This window comes from Chrysochloris asiatica, unplaced genomic scaffold, assembly GCF_000296735.1.
Source record: "Chrysochloris asiatica unplaced genomic scaffold, ChrAsi1.0 scaffold00008, whole genome shotgun sequence".
In the NCBI taxonomy this organism is placed as follows: domain Eukaryota; kingdom Metazoa; phylum Chordata; class Mammalia; order Afrosoricida; family Chrysochloridae; genus Chrysochloris; species Chrysochloris asiatica.
In genome coordinates, this window is record NW_006408526.1 from 30,083,238 (window position 1) to 30,108,021 (window position 24,784).

At 44.1% G+C, this 24,784-nt stretch overlaps 1 protein-coding gene across 1 annotated transcript in view; it reads right to left on the minus strand.

Moving 5' to 3' along the window:
- DSCAML1 (Down syndrome cell adhesion molecule like 1) overlaps nt 1-24,784 on the minus strand; it is a 442,529-nt gene that overhangs the window by 397,288 nt on the left and 20,457 nt on the right. The window contains exon 3 of the mRNA XM_006833865.1: nt 20,660-20,806. Coding sequence (XP_006833928.1) covers nt 20,660-20,806 — 147 coding nt within the window. The remainder of the gene's footprint in view (nt 1-20,659; nt 20,807-24,784) is intronic.

The following is a 24,784-nucleotide window of genomic DNA, read 5'->3' on the forward strand; positions in this document are numbered from 1 at the left end:
TCCCCCGGTACAAGTCTTGAGGGGAAATAGCTCCACTGCTTAAAAAAAAAAAAAAAATAAAAACTTAAAAAAAAAAAAAAAGAGGGAAAGGGAAATGGAGAAAGGGCAGGGGAAATCAGTTTCATGTAGGTGATTCTAAGAGTCAAAGCAAAAAGGAAGCAGCCGGTGATCCCAGCCCCACCCTCTGTTGGGTGGGCCTCCACCCTGTTCTCCAGGGCCCTGGGCAGGTGGCCCAGGAGCTCACCTTTCTCTCTCAGGTTTTCCTGCTTGCTAGGCTTCCAGCTTTCTCTTGTAATTTGAGCTGAATTGGGTATAGGCATCTCAATGACTAGTAATTCTCTGATCCTCACCTCAAGTCCCTTTTCCCTACCTGGTGGATTGTCTGCAGACTGCTGACACTCTGTCTGATTACCCAATAAGCCAGGTAGGCACAGGCTTACTTGTGCTTACTTACTAGTCTGTAGTGAACAGTTTCACATTTTTTCACCACATCCAAGATTCTGTTTCTAGGTCTGGCTACCATCTGTCTGTCTCCCAACCCTACAGAACCTTCCTATAGAATCAAAGCCTCTTTTAACATTTACAATCCCTGACAGGGATGGAGTACCACTAAGAGGTGGTGGGGAAAAAACAAAACAAAACATGTGAGACTGTTCACTACAGATTAATAAATAAGCACAAGTAAGCCCATGCTTACTCTGCTTATTGGGTAATCCACCCCTACTGACACTGACCCTCAAAGGGATGCCTGGCAGGCTCGTGGTTCCCAGCTCTTCTGAAAGCATCAGAACAAGGAGGTCTCACAATCCCATCAATACTCCCGATATCCTTAATTTTCAGAGGCCTCATGCTGGGTCTCCAGACTCTCATTAAAACCAGGAAACAGATTACAATGGGATCCCAGGGCAGATACATTTCTCCTCTTCTTATATTCAGACCATTTTTAACTGTTGTTATTTAACTATGAGGCAGTCCCCGGGAAGAGGGGCAGAAAAACAGGTCACTGAGGGTAAAGCTGGAATGTTGGTATGTGCAGCTGTCCCCTCCCCAACACACCTACACCCACCTCAGGAGCAGCCCCTAAATCTCACTTTTGTCCCAAATCTCCAGTCTCTGCACTCCAAGTCCCTAATTCTAGCATGGCCTATGAAAACCAAAACCCAAACCCACTACTGTCAAGTAAATTTCGACTCAAAAGCAACCCCATAGGACAGAGTAGAACTGCCCCGCCCACCGGGTTTCTGAGGCAGTAAATCTTAATGGGAGCAGACAGCCTCACTTCTCTCCCATGGAGCTGCTGATGGGTTTGAATTGTGCTACTTTTGGTTTACTGATGAGGGCTTAACCTTCTGCACCACCAGGACCCACCCCTCTCCAAGCACTTTGCCCATTGTGTTGAAATGGTTTCTTTCCTCGTGAAACACATAGAGGAAAGGATAAAAATAATATTAAACGGCCCCTGTTTCTTCTTACTATATTTTCTTCAGATCTTTTTTCCAAAGAAATATTTTAAGAAATAAGATATTCCTAAAACCTTTCCCTTTGCCTCCTCCCCAAGAGATAAGTACTCCCCGGAACGCGGAGTTCATCATTCTCATGATGTTGTACTTCTGTTGTGGTTGTTGTTAAGTGCCGTCGAGTCAGCTCCAACTCATAGTGACCTTTATAGGGTTTCCAAGGGTTGACTGGTGAATTCGTGGTTCAAACCAACCTTGTGGTCTGGTGCTTATCCTACAGGGCCACAAACTTCTGCTATATATCCGTAAACAACTTGGCACCATTTTGCACGTTTTCAAACTTTCTACAAATGGGTCCATAGCACATGTATCCTGCAGTTTGCCTTTTTCCTTTAATATATATTTTTTATGATGTGGCCATGCTGATTTCCTACAGCTCTAGTTCATGCATACAGGGAACCCTGGTGGCACAGTGATTAAACACTCAGCTGCCAGCCAAAAGGTCGGCAGTTTGAACCCACCATCTGCTCTGCAGGAGAAAGATGTGGCAGTCTGCTTCCGTAAAGATTGTTGTTGTGTTATTAAGCATTTTTGGAAATCCTAGGGGCAGTTCTACTTGGTCCTATAAGGCCACTATGAGTTGGAATTTGACTTGATGGCAATGAGTTTGGGTTCGGGTCATTCATAAGCTCTTTTGGCCCAACAGTTAAAGTGCTTAGTTGCTAACCCAAAAGTTGGTGGTTCAAACTGAACCAGTGACTCCAAGGAAGAAAGATCTGGCAATCTGCTTTGATGAGATTACAGCCAAGAAAGCCATCTGGGGCAGTTTATTTTGTTACATGGGGTTGCTATGAGTCTGAATTGACTTGAGGGCACCTGATAACAATAGCTCGTGCATTCTCCCTGCAGCATTGTATTTCACTGTATGAATACACCAGATTTAATTGATTCATTTGCTTCTCAAGTTTTGTTAACACAAACTCAGCTGCCATGACGATTCCTGTCCACATGTCTTTGTGCACATATGGAACAGGTGTTTTTGTTTTTGTTTACAGAATTGTTGTGGATTATATTGTGTCTCCCAAAAATATATGTGGGAGTCTTAAACCCTATACCTTTGAGCACCACCCTGTTTGGAAAGAGGGACTTTCTTGTGCTATGTTAATGAGAACATACCTGAGTACAGTGGGTCCTAGACCTAATCCCTTCTGAATGATGTCTTATAAAAAGAGCAGAATAGATGCAGAGACACAAACAGGAGAGACACCATGTGGCAATGGAGGCTTATGCATTTGTGTGGAGCAAAGGGAAGGAATGCCAAGGATAGCCAGCAGCCCCAGGAAACCAGGAAAGAGACCCATAAAAGGAATCAGCATAGCTATGAGCCTAAGCTGAACTTTTAGCTTCTAGAACTGGGAGAAAATTAATTTTGTTCTCCAAAACTACCACTTGTGGTGTTTTAGTATGGTTGTTGTTATTAGGTGCCATTGAGTTGGTTCCGACTCAAAGCCACCCTGTATAGGGTTTCCAAGGAGCAGCTGGTGGATTTCAACTGCTGACTTTGTGGTTCGCAGTCCAGTGCTGATCCTACCGTGCTCCACCAGGTAGTCCCAGGAAATAAGGACATGAACATAAATATAATGGAGCTGTTTACTTAGTGTTTCTGTCTTGCCTACAGATTGAAAGCTCCTTAGGGACTCAGATCTAACCCCACATCCCTGGTGCCTAGCACCATGCAGGTGCATGTTGTTGTTATGTGCCATGGAGTCATTCTGACTCATAGGTGACCCTGCACAGGCTTTCTGAGGCTATAAAACTTTACGGGAGCAGAAAGTCTCATCTTTCTCCCATGGAACAGCTGGTAGTTTTGAACTGCTGACCTTGCGGTTCACAGTCTGATTCATAACCACTACACTACCAAAGCTCCTTATGTAAGTGCATGGGACCCAGTAAAATTTGTTAAAATGAACGGAGCTGGAAGGCATCTCAGAGATCATCTGTACACCCTCATTCCAGATAAGGAAACATATCCAGATAGAAGTCATAAAATGACTAAGTGATACACCCACTCTCCATACCTTTCTAGCTGCTATTCCTATCAGAGGAGTGCAATGGTTCTGTAGGATAAACACTGGTTGTGAATCAAACTGTCGACAGTTCAAGTCCACCAGTTGCTCTAGGGGAGAAAGCTGAATCTATATGCTTCTGCAAAGATTTACAGCCTCAGAAATCCTATACATAGTTGCTATGAGTTGGAAGGGACTCAATGGCACTTAACAAATCCCTATCACCTTCAGGTTGGCCCAGGATCGGGCAGTGTTGCATTCTGCTGTGCATAAGGTCGCTATGGGTCAATACTGACTCGATGGCACCTAACAACAACAACAACAACATCACCCTCTGGAGGTCTGGTGACTATAGAAAAATGATCCAAAGGAGAGGGGGCAGAAGCAGAGAGAGGCTTGAAGAAGCCACACCTGGATATCTAGCCTCCAGACACTGGACACTCACCTTCTAACATGAAGTCACATACCTGGCCCTGGCCTTCAGACTGAGACCTCAAGACCAGACACTTGGCCACTCTCAGGTGTCCTCAGATCTACCACCTGGGTCCCTGACTGAGGCCTGCCTTTGGTGGTCTTCCATTCCTTCTTCTGCAGCTAGTCTGGTCCAGAGCTTGGAACCAGGAGGCTCCATCATCACAGCATGAAGGTGAGGTGCTGACTCTGGAACCAGATGGTTTGGGAATGAATCTGGTTCTACTTCTTACATACTCTGTGATCTTGGGCTAGTTCCTTCACCTCTCTGTGCTTCATTTTCTTCCTCTGTAAAATGGGATGCTAACACAGCAATACTGGAGGACTAAAGACTGAGTCTGTACCAAGCAATTCAGACTTGCTTGTAAGTGCTGTGTGAGTACTTTGCCATGATCCTCCAGATTACCGAAAGCCTGGGTTCAGCGTCAATGCATTCTACTGTGTGGCCTTGGGCTATGCACTTTTCTGAGCCTCAGTTTCCCCATCTGCAAATGGGGATGATATCACCTGTAGCAAGAATAAATTGAGATCAAAGAATGCAAAAAGGTGTTTACAAGGTAAGCACATGAAACAAATGTAGAGTGGTATTTCTGCTGGTGGGACAAGTACTTTCTCCATTCATCTTGGAACACAGCCCTGAGGAAAGAGCAAAGATGCTCTGCCTTAAAAATGGAAGATCCCATCTGTGAAAGTGACCAATAGAGTGTCTAGGCCATAGTCCAGATGATGAACAAATGCTGGCCCATGGAACTGCCTCTCTGCCATCACTTTTTTTTTTTTTTCTTCTCCCTAGTTTCTGGCCAGTACATCTCAAACACAGCTACCAACTACCTGTCAGTGGAGGCTTATGTGTGTCTATGATGCTGAGCAGGTTTCTGTGGAGAGTCCAGTAAGAAAGACTAGGAAGAAAGGTCTGTTGATCTACTTTTGAAAAACAGCCAACAAAACCCTATGGATCACAATGATCCAATCCACTGTACAAGGTGTCACCATGAGTCAGCTAACTCAACGGCAGCCAACAATGGCAGCAAGTCTAGGAGGAATCTCAGAACCTCTCTGAAGCTCTGTTTGCTCATTGGTAAATGGGGATAATAATTCTCATAATGCACAGGATTGTATGAGAATCAAACTGTAATATATGTGAAAGTGTGCTATAAGCTTTTGTTAGGTACCATTGAATCAATTCCAACTCATAGTGACCCAATGTGGCAGAGTACAAGTGCCCCTAGGCTGGGATCTTTATGGAAAAAACCTAGTGGAACAGTGGTTAAGCATTCTATTGTTAACCAAAAGGTGGGTGGTTTGAATCCTCCATGAGAGATAGATGAGACAATCGGCTTTCGTAAAGATTGCAGCCTTGAAAACTCTATGGGGCGGTTCTCCTCTGTCCTATAGAGTCACTTTGAGTTGGAATTAACTGGACCGCAGCAGGTCTGGCTGTAGTTTTTGGTAATCTTCCTGGAAGTATGTGACCAGGTCTTTTTCCTATAGAACTACTAGCTGGGTGCAAGCCACCAATATTCAGTTAGCAGCCACCAGGACTCCAAAACCTAATAGAAATTAAAGTCATTCATATAATCAAAAGACTTTCATTTGCCTTAGAGTCCCATGCTACACAAGCTTCGGGAATGCTCTGGAGGGGCCCTTCTTCCCACAGGCTGTCTGGCAAGCTCTAGAGTACAGGACAGTAGTCAGAAAGGGGGGATGAATGAGAATGTTTAACTGTTTGCTCTCCTCAGGACATCTAACAAGGACTTTGAACCAGTTCATTCAGTTTCAACCTACTGGGAATTTGCCTTTCCATCCCACATCCCACATAGTTTTAACAAGCTAGCCTGTGATATTTATAGACCTCCAGGTGATTCTGATGTATACATGAGCATACAATCCACCCTGTTAACATGTAGTTTCTGGTTCAGGATATCCGGTATGGTGGTGGTGGTGTGCCACAGAGGCACAGTGACCCTGTATAGGGTTTCCAAGGCTTTAAACCTTAACAGGAGCAGAAAGCCTCATTTTTTCCCCCACAAAGCAACTAGTAGGTTTGAACTGTTGACCTTGCAGTTAGAGCGCAGCTCATAATCCTCTACACTACCAGGGTTTATTATAGCTGGTATAGAAAGGCAAATTTATAGCAGAATGTACCAGTTCAAAGTCCTGGTTCTAACACCAGGCACCAAAAAGGACTCCTGCTTAGTGGGTTAAGTGTTGCGTTGCTAACCAAAAGGTCGGTGGTTCAAACACTCTAGTTGCTCTGTGGGAGAAATATGAGGCATCCAAAGCTACCCATAAATTCATAAGACCCAGTAAACCTTTGCCCTTTCTCAGGAAATAAAGAGAAGAAGGAAACTGTCTTCTTTGTTGATGAGAAAAGGTCAACATTTGACCTTTACAGGTCCCAGCTCACCCAGACACACCCCTTAGCTAAGTGTTCCCTGATCAGAAGCAAGCCCCTTTCACAGGCAGCCGCTATCTGTCTCCAATCTCTGCTCTGGAACCTTCTGAAGGTTAGCACAGGTGGTCTCTCCCTTTCCACAGGCAGGAGTGTATGAGGGTGTCTGGGATGAGGGAATACATATGTGTGCATATTCAACATATACAAATGACATCACACATATTTATACAAACACATATATTTTAATTAAAACAGGTTTCTTTGGTGTGTGTGGAAAAAAGGAATTTCTCCAAATCCCTGGAGCTCTTTGAGTAAAGACCCTTGGGAATCACTGTCTACATAACATGGCATCTTGTGCACAGGAAGTGCTCAACAAACATTTGTTGAATTAAATAATGAACTGAAAATTCAATCAACTGACTGTTGTTTCTAATACCAATGTAGCAGTTTAGATAGATCTAGGGGGTGACGCTGACATAAGATATGGCATTGTGAAGCCATGCCCTGATGGAGTTTATGCCCTTGCCTAGGCTCAGCAATCTAGCTGCCTTTGCAAAGCTGTGTCAGTAACAGCAGGTCCTGGAACGTTCTAGACACAGAGCCATTAAAGTTCTCTGCCTTTCTAGGTAGACAGGGAAGAGAAGTCCCAGCCACTGTTGTCCATTATGTCTTCCTTCACTTCACAAAAGCTCAGAGAGAGTACCAGGCCACCACACAGAAGACGGAGCTCATCTGACTCCTTGGCTGGCACCAGTGCCCACACAGAAACTGAATTCAGAGCCCCAGGCCCTACTGTCACGCCATGGCCACACACTTCCACATGTGTCCCTCCCTCACCCCTCAGAAGACTTGTCAGGACTCTGGCAAATTCAGACGTATTTTGAGCCCCACGTGGCTCTGATCTGAAGTCCCTAGATGATAAAGAAAACACTTCTAACTCACAGACTTTGTCAAGCTGCAGAGCCCCTCTGGCCTACCACACTGGAAAGCACAACATTGTTCTCTAGTTCCAGCTGACTTGGTTGGACATAAAATATAACTATACAATATAAAAGCAACTATACACATGGACCTCATCAGATGTAATATTCCACTGTGAAAGATGGGCTTGGTGTCAAACAAAGGCCTGAGTCTGAGCTCCTGAGGTGTCTGCACACAGAAAGACACCAAATAGACCTCGTCTGCCAAGAGCATAATGTTAGGGCTTGGGCTTTGAAGGGTAGATCAGGTCTTCTTCCCTGACTCTGCCTCACCATGAGGATCTGCTTCCTCAGCAGCAGCCCAAAGGCTAAGTGACGCCCTGAGTAATGACAGCGTTTACCCTTCAACAGTACTGCTATGAAATCATTCCTCTAGAGGCCTGCTGGAGCCCTGGTGTGGCACTGTGGGCTAATGCGTCAGACTGCAAAGCTGGTTTGAACCATGAGGTTGGTAGCTCAAGCTCACCAGCTGCTCCTTGGAAACCCTATACAGGGTCACTATGGGTTAGAACTGACTCGATGGCACTTAATAACAACAACAGAGGACTTCTAGGCTCAAGGGAAATATGACTAAATCCAAATTCATGTATCTGTGTGTCTATGTGTGTGTTCCCGGCACAAGCAAAAAATTAAAATATATACATATGTATTTACAGAAGTGTCAGAAGATGGGCCCCTCAGTTGGAAGGCACTCAAAATGCAACTGGGGAAGAGTTCCTTCCTCCAAGTAAAGTTGACTGTGATGAGGCAAATGGAGTAAAGCTTTTGGTACCTTCATTTGCTAATGGGGAACAACTCAAAATGAGGAGAAAAAGCTGCAAACATTCATTAATAATCAGAACAGGGAATGTACAAAGTATTAACCTATAAAAACTGGAGGTTACTAAAAGTGATATAGAATGCATAAAGATCAATATCCTAGGCATAGGGAGCTAAAATGGACTGACATTGGCCACTTAAAATCTGATAGTCTTATGGTTTACTATGTCAGGAATGACAAATTCAAGAGGAATGGCATTGCATTCCTCATAAAAAGAACATTTCAAGATCTATCTTGAAGTACAGTGCTGTCTATGATAGGATAATATCCATACACCTATAAGGAAGACCAGTTAATATCACTGTTATTCAAAATACGTCAGTGATGGTACAATTGAAGAATTCTACCAACTGCTTCAATCTGATCAAACATGCAATCAAGATGCGGTGATTGGTATGCCAAGGTTGGAAACAAAGAGGAAAGATCAGTGGTTGGAAAATATGGCCTTGGTGATAGAAATGATGTTGGAGATCCTGTGACAGAATTTTGCAAGTCCAATGACTTATTCATTGCAAATACCTTTTTAAAACAACATAAAAGCAACTATACACATGGACCTCATTAGATGTAATATACAGAAATCAAATTGACTACATCTGTGGAATAAGACAAAGGGCAAACTGTGGAACAGACCATCAATTGCTCATTTGGAAATTCAGGTTGAAGCTGAAGAAAATTAAAACAACTCCATGACAGTTAAAATATGAATTTGAACCTGAATTTAGAGACCACCACAAAAACAGATTTAATGCATTAGACACTAATGATGGAAGACCCAAAGAGTTGTGGGATGACATCAAGAACATCATACAGGAAGAAAACAAAAGGTCATTTAAAAGACAGAAAAGAAAATAAACATTAAAATGGACTCTGAAACTTACTCTCCAGCTAAAGTGAATGAAGAATTAAAGAAGTGAAAGAGCAGAACAGAAAATTTCAAAGGGTAGCTCTAGAAGATAAAGTCAAGTATTACAATGAAATGTGTAAAGACCTGGAATTAGAAAACCAAAAGGGAAGAACATGCTAAGCATTTCCCAAGCTGAAAGAAGTGAAAAAAAATATTCAAGTCTCTACTTGAAATATTGAAGTAACTGGTGGGTTTGAACCAGCAACCTTGTATGCTATTGTTGTTAAGTCGGTTGGAACCACTAAGTCGGTTCCAACTCACAGCAACTCTGTATAGAGTTTCTCAGGAGTGGCTGGTGAGTCTGAATTGCCAACCTTGCTGTTCAAACCAACTTTGCAGCTCAGTGCTTATCCTATAGCGCCACACTAGAACTTCATGTGTGTGTATACATATATATGGTTCAAATCTACCAGTTATTCTTTAGAAACCATATTTAGGGTCAATATAAATTGCACTTAACAACAACAAATACACACATATATAAGGAGCCTGGGTAGTGTAGTGGACTGTGAGCAGGGCTGCTAACCACAAGGTCAGCAATTTAAATCTACTAGTCATTCCATGAGGGAACGATGAGGCTTTTAGCTTCCATAAAGATTTATAGCCTTGGTAAACCAATACAGAGTGTCTATGAGTTGGCTCCAACTCACTGACTAGTCCTGCGCCGTCCTTAACAACTGTTGCTGCACTTGAGATCATGACTGCTGCCACTGTGCCCATCCATCTCATTGAAGGTTTTTCACTGACTCTCCACTTTATCAAGCATAATGTCCTTCTCCAGGGACTTGTCCTTCCTGTTAATATGTCCAAATTATGAGTGATAAAGTCTCATTATCCTGACTTCTAAGGAGCATTCTGGCTGTACTTCCTGCAGCACAGGTTTGTTTATTCTTCTAGAAGTCCACAGTACTTTCAATATTCTTCTCCTACACCATAACTCAAATGCATCAATTCTTTTACCATCTTCCTTACTCGCTGTTCAACTTTCACATGCATATGAGACTACTGGACTCTTGGTGTGGCACTGTAGGATCAGCACTTGATTGCAAACCACAAGATCAGAGATTTAAACCCACCAGATGCTCCTCAGAACCCTATACAGGATCACTATGAGTTGGAACCAACTCAACGGCACTTAACAACAGCAATATGATGACTGGAACTTCAGGTACTGTGACAGGGCCAGACAAAATGATTGCCCATCCCTGATGCACAGGTACCTCATGAGTACAATCAAGTGTGTTGGAATACCCATTATTTGCAATTATTACATATACATATTATATATATACATATATATATATATATATGCTGTTGTTGTTAAATGTCGTAGAGTCAGTTCCAACTCATAGTGACCCTGTATATAGGGGTTTCTGAGGAGTAGTTGGTGGGTTTGAACTGCCAACCTTGAGGTTTGCAGTCCAGTGCTGATCCTAGAGTGATATATATATACATACATATGTATACACATACATATATGTATACATATCTATATGTATGATACATGAAAACATATATTCTCTATATAGAGAAAAAATAAATCATTTCTAAGCCTCATATTTGAGGGTCATGACCCTCAGAGAGGTTAAAGGACTTGCACAAGGTCATATGAGGAATAAATAATCAGGCCAGGATTTGAAACCAAGTGTCCCTGAGACCAGAATCCATGGCCTTTCAGCATTGCTCCAGCTTCCCTCCATCAAAAAAGAGATTCCAAGATAACCCTGATTATTTGAGGATTATCTTGGAATCTGCATGTAAGTGCATGTTGGAATCTGCATGGTAACTGCATGTTGCTATGACAGAAGCAAATAAAGGTTTTATTCTAATAGCCATTTGTTGTTGTTGTTGTGAAGTACCATCAAGTCGGTTCTGACCCAGAGTGACCCTGTATAGGGTTTCCAAAGAGCAATTAGTGAGCTTGATCTGTCGACCTTGTGGTTCAAGCTGACTTTGCAGTCCAGTGCATTAACCCACAGTGCCACACCAGGACACCTCTAAATAGCCATGCTGTTGTTAAGTATCATGGAGTCAGTTCCGACTCATAGTGACCCTGCACAGGGTTTCTGGGGCTGTAAACCTTTACGGGAGCAGAACGTCTCATCTTTCTCCCACGGAACCACTGATAGTTTTGAACTGCTGACCTTCAGGTTAGCAGCCCAATACATAACCACTACGCTACCAGAGCTCCTTCTAATAGCCATAGAACCAAGTATAATCAACATTTGTCCCTTCTTTTTAAGTCACCCCACTGCAATGTAATCCAAAGGGCTAATCTTCCCTCTGTGGTTAAACCCTACTCTAGGCATTCAACAAATATTGTCTGAGTGCCTTCTACGTGCTGGCACATGATGAAACTTGTGGCCATTATGAATGCAGGCCACTCGGCCTGCCGCCCACCCATGCGGACCTCTGTTCTGAGCCATAGCAGCGTCCCCATGTGGCTCTGGCTCTGGTGGCGAAGTCTCATTGATACACAACAGAGTTTAAAATCACAGGCTTGGCAGGCAGTGCCATCTATACATAGCTCCACCATTCTGTAAGCACCGTTGGCTTCTTCTGAATAAATACTACCCTACATTAAATGCCAGAATTCGGCGAGCAGTACTGCATGTTTGCAATGAGATTGAGAACTAAAGGCAAGATTGATTCTGATGTGAACACCAGCAAAGCAAATGGGTTTTTGAAAACCCTATAATTTCCCTGCAACCCTTGACTTCACTAAACACACATTTTTAGAATACAGCACAGTTAGGTAGGCATTAAACAAAAATGAGGTAGTCTAATGATGATTTATGTGTAGGATAACCTTCTATAAAGAATTCCACTCTGATTTCAGGGTAACTTACAGAGGTGCCAACTTAACCAAACAATGCCACTTGCTTCATGTCCACCGCCGCGGCAGGATCCCAGGGCAGAGTGTTTGCCTGCAATTGTCTTAAATCTGCTGAAATTCACCCAGTAGGTGCCCTGGAAATACAGCACCTGCCATGAACTAAATGAAAAAGCAAAACATGACACATGCACACACCGCCAGAGGTGCCTGGTGAACACGAGACATTTCTGCTTGACTGAGGAGTTGCAGTGGATGGTTCTAGAACCAACCAGCTAGCATGTAACTGCAAAGCAGAGCCTGCTGTGATAGTGGACCAGGTTCTGGGGCGCTGTGGGGACACACTCCAGGCAGGGCCTCGAGAGGTCCCACGGTGCAGGGATCAAAGTCAGAATTCTGACGCACCCCTCACTGGTTTGTGAGCTTGGGCAAGTCCCTTGGTCCCCTCAAGCCATGGTTTCTCTGTGACATTAAAAGTTGCTTGGGAGGATTCAACAATAGGATGTTGTCTGTGAAGGGGCTTTACAAGTAAAGAACGGTAGGACACAGTAGCCCCATTGCTAAGAGTAACCAAAGTGCCCTGGGTTCAGATCACCACATCCTCATGTGTGGCCTTGGACAGTGACTGATCTATTTGTGCCTTGGGCTCCTCATGTGCAAAGTGAAGATAATCATAACACTTGTGAAGAAGAAAAACAATGACACATGAAAGGCTAGTGTTACAAAAGCACTTCAAAAATGATGACTGTATTACCAATAACCGTGCTTATCAGTAACTACTACCCGCCTCATTGTTGTAGTGTGGTAAATGCATATTGTCATGATGCTAGAAGCTATGCCAAATGCCAGCACGGTCACCTATGGCACTTCCAGACTCAAGCAGACTAGGAAGAAGGGCCTAGAGGTCTACTTCCAAACAATTAGCCAATAAGAACCCTATGGATCACACCAGAATGCTGCTCAGAAGGCACTGCACAATAGCATAGCAATGGACTCCACCCAGCCAATCATCATGAAGATGGTGCAGCACAGGGCAAATTTCATCTTTTTGCATCAAGTCACCATGAATCAATGGCAATTTGCAACAATATTACCACTGTGGTTATCTTCTCAACTTTAGGCCATTTGATTAAGGAGAGAATCCCTTTACATCGTCTTTTCTCCCCACTTTCTCCTCCCCCAGTCCCTGGCAACCAGGAATCTGCTTTTGTTTCTATGCATTTGGCTATCCTAGATATTTCTTTTAAGTGATATCATCAGCTATTGTCCTTGAATGTCTGGCTTTTTTTTTTTTTTTTGTCTCAGCATGTTTTCAAGTTGTAGCCATGCCAAGGCATGTATCAAAACGTTTCTCTTTATGACTGAGTAATGTTCCATTGTGTATATACAGCACAATTTGTTTTCCCATTCATCTATTAATAACACGTGGGTAGTTTCCACATTTTGGCTATGAGAACAACACTGCAAAGAACATTGGTGTCCTTTGCTACTTCTTAACCCTTCCTTGTAATCACTAATCAGTAAAGTTTTTAACAGCTTTAGAAGGCAGTGTTTTCTCTCAGCGTTTTGAGTAAGAAACAAGACTATTTGAATAGTGTGCCTCCTCTTCCACCAAAATAAGTGACAACAACAAATTAAGGGACAGTTGCCTTTTTCCCTCTGAAACTGTCTTGAAGAGGAAAACAATGTCATTGTCATGATCCTTGGGACAGTCCTCAGCCTGCAGTCACTAATGTGTGTTAGACTGGAAACAGCATGGGCTTTGGAGGGTGGAGGTAAGTGGCAAAGCTGTAGGGTCAAGTCCAGGTCCTGCCACTTACAAGCTGTGTGACCCAGAGCAAATGAATCTCATTACATTTATACCTAAAAGTGGAGACACCATGCCTAGCTTCCAAGGTTATAGGGGAAATTCATTTTAACAGGTACCTGTCACAGTGCCCTGAACACAAGCATGTCATAATACAAGGGAAAGACTTCAGAAAGTTTTTGGAAAAACCCTATTATCTCTCAACTTTATTTTCCACAAACTTTTAGAAGCCTCTCGTACGTATGTTTCCTGTCATTTTCCTTATCTTTTCACCTTGTCTTTTCACCCTGAGCCTCACTGTACTTGTTCCCTCCTCTGCAAAAGGAGAAACACAATGGGAGAACAGTGAGGAGCAAATGAGATCATATAAAAGCAGTTTGAAAACTGTTAAGTTTTGTGAAGAAAATAGTTATTGGGAAAATTAGACCCAGCCAATGATGGATTTAATTTTGGCTTTGCTGGTGCCAAACTTAGGCAAGTCAGCAACCTTCCTCCCTTCCGCATGACAATTCCCAGGGGAGGGAGCCTCATCATCATCATCATCATCATCATCACCAACATCAGCATCGATCATCTCTTAGGAGCACTGGGAAAGAGGGACAGCTGAATAAAACATGGGTCCTACTCTTGATTCACAGTGGGGATAAGACATTAAAAACATTTTTTTACAGGACAAAACATGATTAGAATCTTGAGAGAATTGACAGAGTTCTGAGGGGGTTCAGAAAAGGATCCCTAGAAAGAGGTGAAGGAGTCCTGGTGGCACAATGGTTAAGTGCTTGGTTACTTAACTGAAAAGTTCCAGTTCGAACCCACCCAGTGGCTCCACAAAATTAAGAAATGGTGATCTGCTTCCTTAAAGATTCCAGCCTAGAAAGCCCTAAGGAACAGTTGTACTCTGTCATATCGGATCACTATAAATCAAAATCAACTCAACATCACCTAACAACAGCAACAGAAGGAGGTGGAGCTAGAGGATTTCTAAATCCATTCTCAGCAGAAACCGGGAATGGCCTCATTCATGGAAGAAGTAGACTGAGACTCGGAAATCTGGGTAGGTTCTAGGCAAAGAAGAAAAGAAGTCTAGTAGTAAAAGAAAAGTACCACCCCAAGAGGAGTTCAAATGATGTGCCATGAGAACAACCAGGAAAGGGAGAGAAGGAAAGACTGAATTGATTATAGGACTTACTGGGCCCCTTGCAGCTCTAACAACTAGTGATTCTGTTTCATGTGGGACAACTGGTTTCCCAGCACCACCTTTTCTCTCGTCTTTACCTCCACCCCCTATCCAAGTTGGTGTAGACTCAAAGTCTACGAAGTGATCTTAACATCAACTGGAGCAAAATGCAGTGAATACACCACACCTGCATTCCAAAGCCAAACCAAGATTATATTTGCTTGTTTGTTGTTTTGTGATTACCCATCCTTGTCCATCAGAGCTGACAACGTGAGCTGAATCCTAAATTCCCAGAAGTCATGGCTGTCTGAGTCTCTCCTCCTGGGCCAAACACAGAGCTAGTGCGCAGTAAACTCTCCCTGTTCGACTGGTTGCTTAGTTCACTGATCTTTAAGCTGGAAATCTGTTGCCCTTCAGAAAAGGTAAGGCCTCTGGTGACTGCACACACAGCCAGAAGTCAACACTGGGCCAGTGACATGTTTTTGTCCCCAGGAAAGTGCAGGAGAAAGTTGAAACCTTATGAGGCGTCTGCTCTAGAGAAGCAACAGGAAGTAGAGGAACCTGAAGCATCCCAGCTCAAACCCAGGCCACATACCTTATTAGTGATGGCCTTGGTAAAGTTGATTTACTTCTCTTAGTCTTAATGCCATGATCTATGAAATCGGGGGTGGGGAAATGGCAAACAAATAAAAGAAAAAAATTATACCTCTTTTAAAGTATTATTGTGGGGATTAGAGGTAATACATGTAAAGAACCTAACACAAAATAGGTCTCAATACATGAAAAGTATTATAATTAATCTTATTATTATTATTATTCTGTGACATACATTATGCTGTCCCTGCCATCTTTTTGTGGGGATTTCGATATAAATGCACACCCTCCTGCAATGGACAGACAGAAATAGCTGTCTATAATGTAACACAGAATGAGGGACACATTATCAGAAATGTGTGTGTAGCCTGGCAGGCTTAGGGAAGGTCTCAAGGAAAGTAATGAGATTAAAGGACAAAGGAAGAGTAGGATGTCACTTGGAGGCGAGGGGACCCATGCAGACCAGGCAGAGAAGTAAGCACAAATAAATGCTAAGTGATATGAAAATCCATGGAAAACTTGGAAACTTGGTGCTCCAGAGACAATTACTTGGGAGAGGTGAAGAAAGGTTGATAGGTTTACTTCAACCTATTAGACAAAGGTCAGCTGGAATTATGGAGTTCTGCCTAACAGGAAAACTTGTACTACGAGGGCCTTTACAGAAAGACCCCTCTAATCAGGTTCCTCCTGGCCCCTGTCTCTCCTCTCCCCAACACCCATGTCATCCAGCTGCACTCCCAGCCCCGCCTAAGCATAATGACAATCCAGCTTCAAAAGCCCTGATCTTATGGACAGGAGGCCTAATCTGGGCTCACCTTCCAGAATACCAGCAGACACATCTGGCCTGCATCAGAGCACTGTCTAAAACTCCACACTGGGGCCAAGACAGCCAGTCAGGATGCTGGTGCTAAGCATGCTGGGAAACTCCTACAAGGAACCCACATTGATATAATGGAGTCTGGTGGAAATTAAAAGTTTTAGGAGCAGGACTGGATTTACCTGTCTATCCAATACCAGGCACAGCAATGGTGATCACACAGATGGGAAATTAAGCCACATCTCAGCTTCACGGAGGCCTTAATTTAAACCTGTGCTTATGCACAGCCCTTCGCCCTCTTACTCCCACCCAACCCACTCTGGAAAGCCAGCACCTTTCAAGACCAAATCCCTCAGAAGAGAAGTATGGGGTAGGAGTCAGCCAGGCCACGAGTGAGAGGCTGTGTGCTTTGACACACACATCTTTAAATGGCTGGTCTGAAGAAAGATGACCAATGGGGATGGAAGGTCTGGGGCAGACTCATGAGCCTCTTCCTACCCTGAGAGAAAAACCAGTTAGTGCTACATGTACCAGCTCCCAAAGGCTACTCTGACCTGCCCTAATTCAAAGGCTCTGTGCCAATACCCAACACACAAAGCTTACACAGGCCCGAGCCTTTAATACCTCCCAAATCCCCTCAGAGAGAGGTGTTGATGGGCCAGTTCCTCCCTCTCAGGGGCTTGTACCCACCCTGCTGGATCTTCTCCTCTCCAGACACCTGTTCTTTCTAAAGGACTGTCTCCTGGGACTTCGGTTGGCCCACATGGGAGTCCGCCTGCTATCCAACACCTGCTCCTTCCAGTCCTGTGGTTGGTGGAGTCTGAGCCCTATTCTGCAGACCCAGAGATCAAAGTGAACACAGTTCTCCCTGCTCCAAAAGCCTGAAGTGTCAGAAGAAAGTAAGCCTGGCACCTGGGTCCTTCCTTTGCCTCGGGGCAGCCTAATTATTAAATCTACCCCCACCATGAAAAGCTGCCACACAGGTTCCATACACACTGCGCAGAGTGTGAGTATGTTGTTAAGTGCTATCGAATCAGTTCTGACCCATAGCGACCCTGGTGAGCTTGAACTGCCACTCATGCAGTTCAGACCAACTTTGCAGTCAGTATGGATAACAGAAAATCCTATTTTTACAAAATTCAATAAGCAATTTGCATCTTCCAAAATTAATCCATATCGCATGTGGATTCAAGTTTGGACCCTCACCGATAGAGTCCAGGATATCTTGTGAGGGAACCAAACTCTACTCTCTTTGGCTCTCATGGATTCCTCAGGGAGTGTGTTTGGTTGAATTCCTATGCTTTGGGAAGACTGTGTCTGGATCTAAAATGTAGCTGTAGAAGGATCTAGAATGTTTATGGATGGGGCTAGAGGGCTGGACAGGGGAGGGAATCCTCCAAGGCTAAAGGAGAGAAGGGGGTTCTTCAGAACCAAAGTTTAACACAGCCCTGCAGATTAGCACTGAGTCTATTTCCTGATAATTATGCCCGGTGGGGCCACCAGCCCAGTCTTGACATCAAAGGTAGCCCTGAAGCATCAACTACAAGGCCTGCCTGAGGGAAACTCAGGTGCCTCCAGCTCCGAAGCACAGGAGTCAGATTAACCTTCCTTCACGCTGTCTGATCTGGTCTTCTTACTACCCTATGCCACCATGTTCATCTTGATTTCAATACCTTTGTCCATGCTCTTCCCCATATTCCTTCAGAGTTCAGCCAACCACCCATTCATCCACCGCCTGAATATTTAGTGAGCCTTTATCGCAATTATACAACACAGTGTATTAAGAGCAATGGTTGAGTGGATGAATCATAGTCCCAGACCTTGGGAAACTGAGTCTAGTAGGGAGAGAGGGTTGTCATAGACTGTTAGATGGTAGAATGGTAGTATAGCAGGTAACAGCATGTACAAGGAAGACAACACTCTCTTTGCCCTAATACTCATAATAATAATATGATCTAGGAATGGTCCCCCAATATGTATCAGACAGTGTTCTAAACATTTTACACATGTTGACTCATTTTATCCTTAGTTCAATCTTATATACTAAGTAACACTATTATTCCCATTTTACAGTTGGGGAAATGAGGGCACAGAGGAGGTAAATGATGTACCCAGTTAGTTAATGGTGGAATGAATTTAAAAGTCAGGTAATCTGCTTCCAGATACCTATCCTCTTAATTACTACATGGGTCCACAGCTTCCATGAAAAGTTCCCTAAAGATCAACACTGATTTCTCTCCTCTGAGGCAGAACTGACTTGATGGTAAGGCGTTTGGTTTTGTTTTTGCTTTGTTTTGTTTAGACCAACCAAAGCCCTGGTTGTATATATCAGTGCACCCAGGGTAGCACTTTACAGGGCATACTTGTCTCAGGTGAAGAGGCAGTTCTGTGTTCAGTTAAGCTACCAGTTGAAAAAAAAAAACAGACCTGAGTTCGAGGCCCTACCCTCAGCTTAATAGATAGGGAACCCAGAAAGAGTTACTTTACTTCTTTGAGCTTCAGTTTCTTCTTTTGTAAAGTAGAAGGGGAAAGATATAGATATGGACTTTTCTGTGAGAACAAAAGGAGATCATATATGTCTGTTTCTTAGCTCAGTGTTTGGCATATAATAAGTGCTCAGTACATTTTAATATTATGATTATTATTTTAATGAGTATAAATCTGAGTCTATAATAAACAAACATGTGTGTATAAGAAATACCACATTCCTTCATATTCTTTACATCAACTTAAAGCTAATTCTAACTGGAACTTGCTCCAGGGATGTATCGAGGTCCAGGATCCCTCTGGTCCTCGCCAGTGTAGTGCCTTTCCTACACAATCCCTTTGGATCTTAGACTGGGCACTTTCTTATGGTCTTAGTCCCAGGCATATCCCCTGTGGTGTTCCCCATAAAGCTGTTCCTGTGGTCCTGCCCCTTCATCCAGCACCATCCACTGAGCAGTCTCCAGTTCTATGCCCATCTCTCAGTATTGTTCCTCTCCTGTTGTTACTGCTTACCCTCAGAAGGTCACCCAGCCAGACACCCACCAGAACCGTTCCTATCAGTCTACGCTTTCACAAAGACAGGAGGAACAGCTATCTTCATGTGTTTTCTGAAGCCAAGCCTGCCCACTGCTTGGAACTGAGTGAAGGAAAACATACTGGGAGCAAAATATAAATTAATATCTTAAGAAAAGTACCCTGCCACATTGCTGTAATACATATTAGCAGTGGTTCTCACCCTGGCTGTTCACTGGAATCATCTAGGGACCTTTAACAAAATGCTCATGGCTGGGCTCTACCCCTGAGAAATTTGGATTCCAATGATTTGGGGTTGGGGCCATCATTGGTGATTTTTGAATTCTAATGTATAGCAGGATGACGAACCCCTGTTTTCAATATTTCGTGTATCGAAGTCTTGTCTTCCCCAAGACTTCAAACCTTGGGGAACAAAATCATTTCATATGACCATCTATATGACATTAATGCACTCAGAGAGTATCCAATCAAGTTTATCCACTTTACAGAACGGAAAGCAAAGGTCTTTGGTTGAGAAAGGAAGAAAAAGCAAGATGGCATGCGGAGATGATGGGAGAGGGGCTAGAAACCCACAGTGATATAAATTGAGATCCAGAGATATTTTGAGGACTTGAGGTCTGCTCTTTTGGAGTTTCTAGACCTGGTTCCCATTGGATAGGGGTTGCCTTTGCATAGGGGTTGACAATAATGACAGCTTCTCAATAACCGCAGCTTTACTGATGTGAACCTACACCATTCTCCCAACATTAATCACAGAGTAAGGCTGGCTAGATTCTGATCAAGTCTTTAGCCAATTCATGGGGGGAAAGCAAAACAAAATAATCATTCTCATTCAGCATGCTTATTTAAGTCTGGCTCTACATGAGTTCAGTGTTCACTGCTCTGGTCATTCAATGCAGGATGGCACTAGTCAGGAACACAGACCACAAACTGGCTCCCGCATTCCTCCGCTCCTCGTTATCCTTCACAGATCAAGTGCTTCCAGCCTTGCCTCCCATTCCGAAGGCAAGGCCAAGCCAAGTCATGGTGGTCAAGAAAGATGGTGTCCCACTCCTTTGGTGTGCAGGATGCTCCTGTGCTGATAAAACCTCCACACACCCAACACAGGACACGTAGGTCTCTCGCACCCCACACAGAGATGTACCAGGTTGAGACCAAAGACACTTCTTGTTGTGAAGCATCACTAGACCAACAAGAAGTCACTCACTGGAACCAACCTTGACATCTTGTTTAGCTCAACTACCAACTCAGGCGCCTCTATTTGATCCGTTCCTTAAATACTTTGTCTGTGGCAGCCACTCAGGTCTCTCTTACCTGGGATGATGGAGACTGTGTCTTTCTCCCAGGACACAACGCTAACGTATTCCTGCACTGAAGAGGGGATGAGGCACTTGAAGACGGCCACGTTTCCACGCACTGACCTTTGATCCTCCACCCGGACGGTGTAGGGTTCCCTGAAAACTGAGCAGACATTGGGGTGGCAAATGTCATAAGGTTAGACTGAAACGTGGGGACGAGAAAGGAAGTGAATCAGCTCAACTCCCTCAGCACCCTCAGACCTCACCCTTCATCAATCACCTCTTCCCTCCCATCTCCCACCCACTGGCCCCAGAAGCTCCTCCCATGATCTCAATTCTCATTTCTTCCTGAGTAACCTGCTCCATCAACCTCCTCCCCACTCCTCAGCGCTTAATACTTCTAAGAAATATCCCAATCCCAACTCCCTTTCTAAGACCATCAATCCAAGTTCATCTTTCCCATATCTGTGAGGACATTAGACCGTAAGTGCCTTGAAGGCAGTGCCTATGCCCTGACAATGTAATCATATTTAGTAGGAGCACCTAGCAGTTAGGGCGTGAGGAGGTACAAAGGAAGGATGCTAGAATTCCTCCATAGAAACCGAGTTTCATTTCCTACAATCTTCTTAGACCGGGGGTGGCATTAGTTTTGAGCATAGAGATCATACATTTTCTAAAATAAAAACTGAGACAGACACATGATATGACAACAGACATTTGTCCCACTTGAACATGAAAGGCAATCTGGGAGATATAGTTCTGACACTGAACTTTCTAGAAAGATTTGGTGGTTTATAATGGTATAATGTTAAGAGACATCAAGTCAGCTCTGACTCATAGTGACCCTGCATAGGGTTTGAACAGCTGACCTTGTGGTTAACAGTCCAGCGCCACAATAGGACATTAGGAGAGAATATTTGAGACTATGATTGTCTCTGAAAATTCAGAACCCCTTGAAACATGCACATAGACTCCAAGAGTTTCTAAAACAAACCATCCTTGCTGCTTCCTCATGCTGCCTACAGCCCCCACCGACATCACCTCTGCCCAGTCTGCCCTAGCCTTTAGAACACTCTTTCCCCAGAACTTCTTCTGTGGTGCTCTCCCTTGTGTGTCAGTTCTCTGTCTGACCTCTCCCAGGGACCCGTCCTACACTTCCACCCTGTCTCTGCCAAGCAACAGCCGGAGCTCCACTGCCCACAGACCTTGTCCCTCAGCAGGCACCTGGGCAGTGTGCCCTCCTCCTCTCCCTCCACGGTTGCCAGGACGACACTTAGGGCCAGGACGACACTTAGGGCCCTGGCAGCCCCTCCGGCTGTGCACCTGCAGCCCCTCTGGCATCATCAAGAGCCTCCTAATTGGTTGTGTTTCCAGTTGTTCCAACACTCTCTAGTCCTTTTTTTCCCCTTCTCCATGTTGTGACTGTGATGGAGACGGGATGGAACATTGGTAGGGAAGAAAGACAAAGAGGAAGGAGGCACTGCCACCAGACATGGGGAGAGCCCAGAGGAGACCTGAGGGGAGCTGACCCTGCAGGGCAGCAGAGCAGTGGTGTGAAGAAGATTTGGGTTCTGGTCCAGTCCCAGGGAGTACTAGGTTAGTGTTTAAGGGCATGAAGCAAGCAGGTGTCCCTCCTCTACTGGCCAGCAGTGTGATCCTGGACTAGGGTTTACTTTTCAGAGCCTCAAATCTTCTCATTTGTAAAAGAGGGAACCATCATGACAATAATAACAACATCAACAATATAATAACAGTAGCTGTTCACAATGTTAGAAAGACAGAATGGGATGATGGATATAAAGTGACTGGCTCATGAAAGAACCCCATGGAGGTTGCTTTTCATTATAGCTTCACTTCTTTGGGCAAGTGATTTCACCTCTTGTTTCAGTCCCCTCACATTGCAGGGTTATTGTGGAAACTGCATCCTAGCCCAGTGATGGGCATGTGATAGGAACAATGACATGCCTTTCTTTGGCCTACTCCCTAAGACTGTGGAGGCCAGAAACGGGCTGTAAAATCAGGTCTCAGACCACCTAGTGCAGCATTTGGTGTCCTATTAAGGAAGTGTACAAAGGACTGACCCCTGAAAAAAAGATCCCCATGGGGAGCCCCAGGGAACATCTCTCAAGCATGGCCCTAGGTCCTAAGAGCTCACACCCTGCCCCCAATAAACCAGTGGGATGAAGATGAATCAGCTCTTCAGTCAGGAACTCTTACCCCACTTTGCCTTCTATATACACCCATCCCCAGCTACTTGGAACATTGTTGGTGTGAGAGGCAGTCATAAGAGAAGGCAGAAGGAGCCAGGAGGCCACACAGATGCCCCTACAGAGTCTGCCATTAGGCATGGTGACCAGGAGGGCTTCCCAGAACCCATTCTCCTCTGTCCCACACAGTTTCCATAAAAGATAATCCAGTCAATCAAGGCAAGAGGCCATTGATGCGTGCTAGCTGGAACACCACCTGTCCTCTCACACTTAAAAAGCTTTTGTAAGACTATCATTCCAAAAACAGTGGTGCTTGATTATTATTGGGGCACACCTTACAAATGATTATGACACATCTGTCTCTCACCATAGCCTAGCTGAGAAAAGCTGATAGGAGCCTTTTCCTTGCCTCTACACCTAGCCCAGAAAAAGGAGACTATGTATTTTCTTTAAAGAGAACATCTGAGAATTCTCACTTTTTTCTGCTATCGACTCTCCCAAAGACCCATATCCTTCCCTGCTGAAAGTTTTCCATCATGGCTGCTCATATGAGATATGTTATATTCTACTGACCATTAATAATGAACTGGCAGGGTGGTGGTCATATGCCAGTTGGAACCCAGTCGGTTCCAATTCATAGTGACCCTGAATAGGGTTTCTGAGGCTGTAAATCTTTACAGGAACAGAAAAATCTCATTTTCCTCTAAAGGAGTGACTGGAAGATTCAACTACTGACCTTGCAATTAGCAGTCTAGCTCATAATCCATCACACTACCATAACTCCTTAAGGAGCTCTGGTAGCGTAGTGGTTACGAATCGGGCTGTGAACCTTAAGGTCAGCGGTTCGAAACTACCAGCCGCTCCGCGGGAGAAAGATGAGGCTTTCTACTCCCGTAAAGATTTACACCCTTGGAAACCCTGTACAGGGTTGCTATGGGTCAGAACTGACTCAATGGCACTTAACAACAACAACAACCATAACTCCTTAATAATGAACTAGATAAATACAATAAAATATCCAAATATAGTTCCTGGGTGGTACAAATGATTAACATGTTCAACTGCTAACCCAAAGGTTGAAAGTTCCAGTCCACTCAGAAGTACCTAGGAAGGAAGACCTGGGGATCTGCTTTCTGAAAATCAGCCACTGAAGCCCCTATGGAACACAGTTCTACTCTGACATACATGGGGTCTCAACAGCTATTGGTTTCTATGTCACACAGTAGAATACTATACACAGTGAGCATGAGCAACTTGCAAGCATGCCCAATCCATTGCTGTCAAGTCCGGCTCATAATCACTCTACAGGACAGAGTAGAACTGCCTCATGGGGTTTCCAAGGCTGCAACCATTACAGAAGCTAACCGCCACATCTTTCTCCTGTGGAGCTACTGGTGAATTCAAGCTACCAACATTTGAATTAGCATCCAAGTTTTTTGACCATTGCATCACTAGCTCTCCTTAACCACGCCTAACAATGGAAGTAAATCCCACAACCCCAAAAGATTGCTCAAAAGGTCCAAGAAAGAACATAATGCATAATTCTATTTATATAAGATCCAAGAAATAGCAAAATCAATTTATGTTGTTAGAGGTCAGGGTTTTGGTCACCTTGGAGTAGTGAATGAAAAGAGTGTGCAGGGGGTTTCTGGAGGCGGATGTTTTATTTCTTGATCTGGGTACTAGTTGTTGTTGTTTGGTGCCATCGAGTAGGTACCGACTCATAGTGACCCTATGCACAGCAAAATGAAAACACTGCCCGATCCTGGGCCAATTTCACTACTGTTGCCACGCTTGAGTCCATCAACACTGCCACTTTGCCAATCCATCTCGTTGAGGGTCTTCCTCCTTTTCTCTGACCCTCCACCTTACCAAACATGATATCCTTCTCCAGTGATTGGTCCCTCCTGACAATATGTCCAAAGTATGAGAGA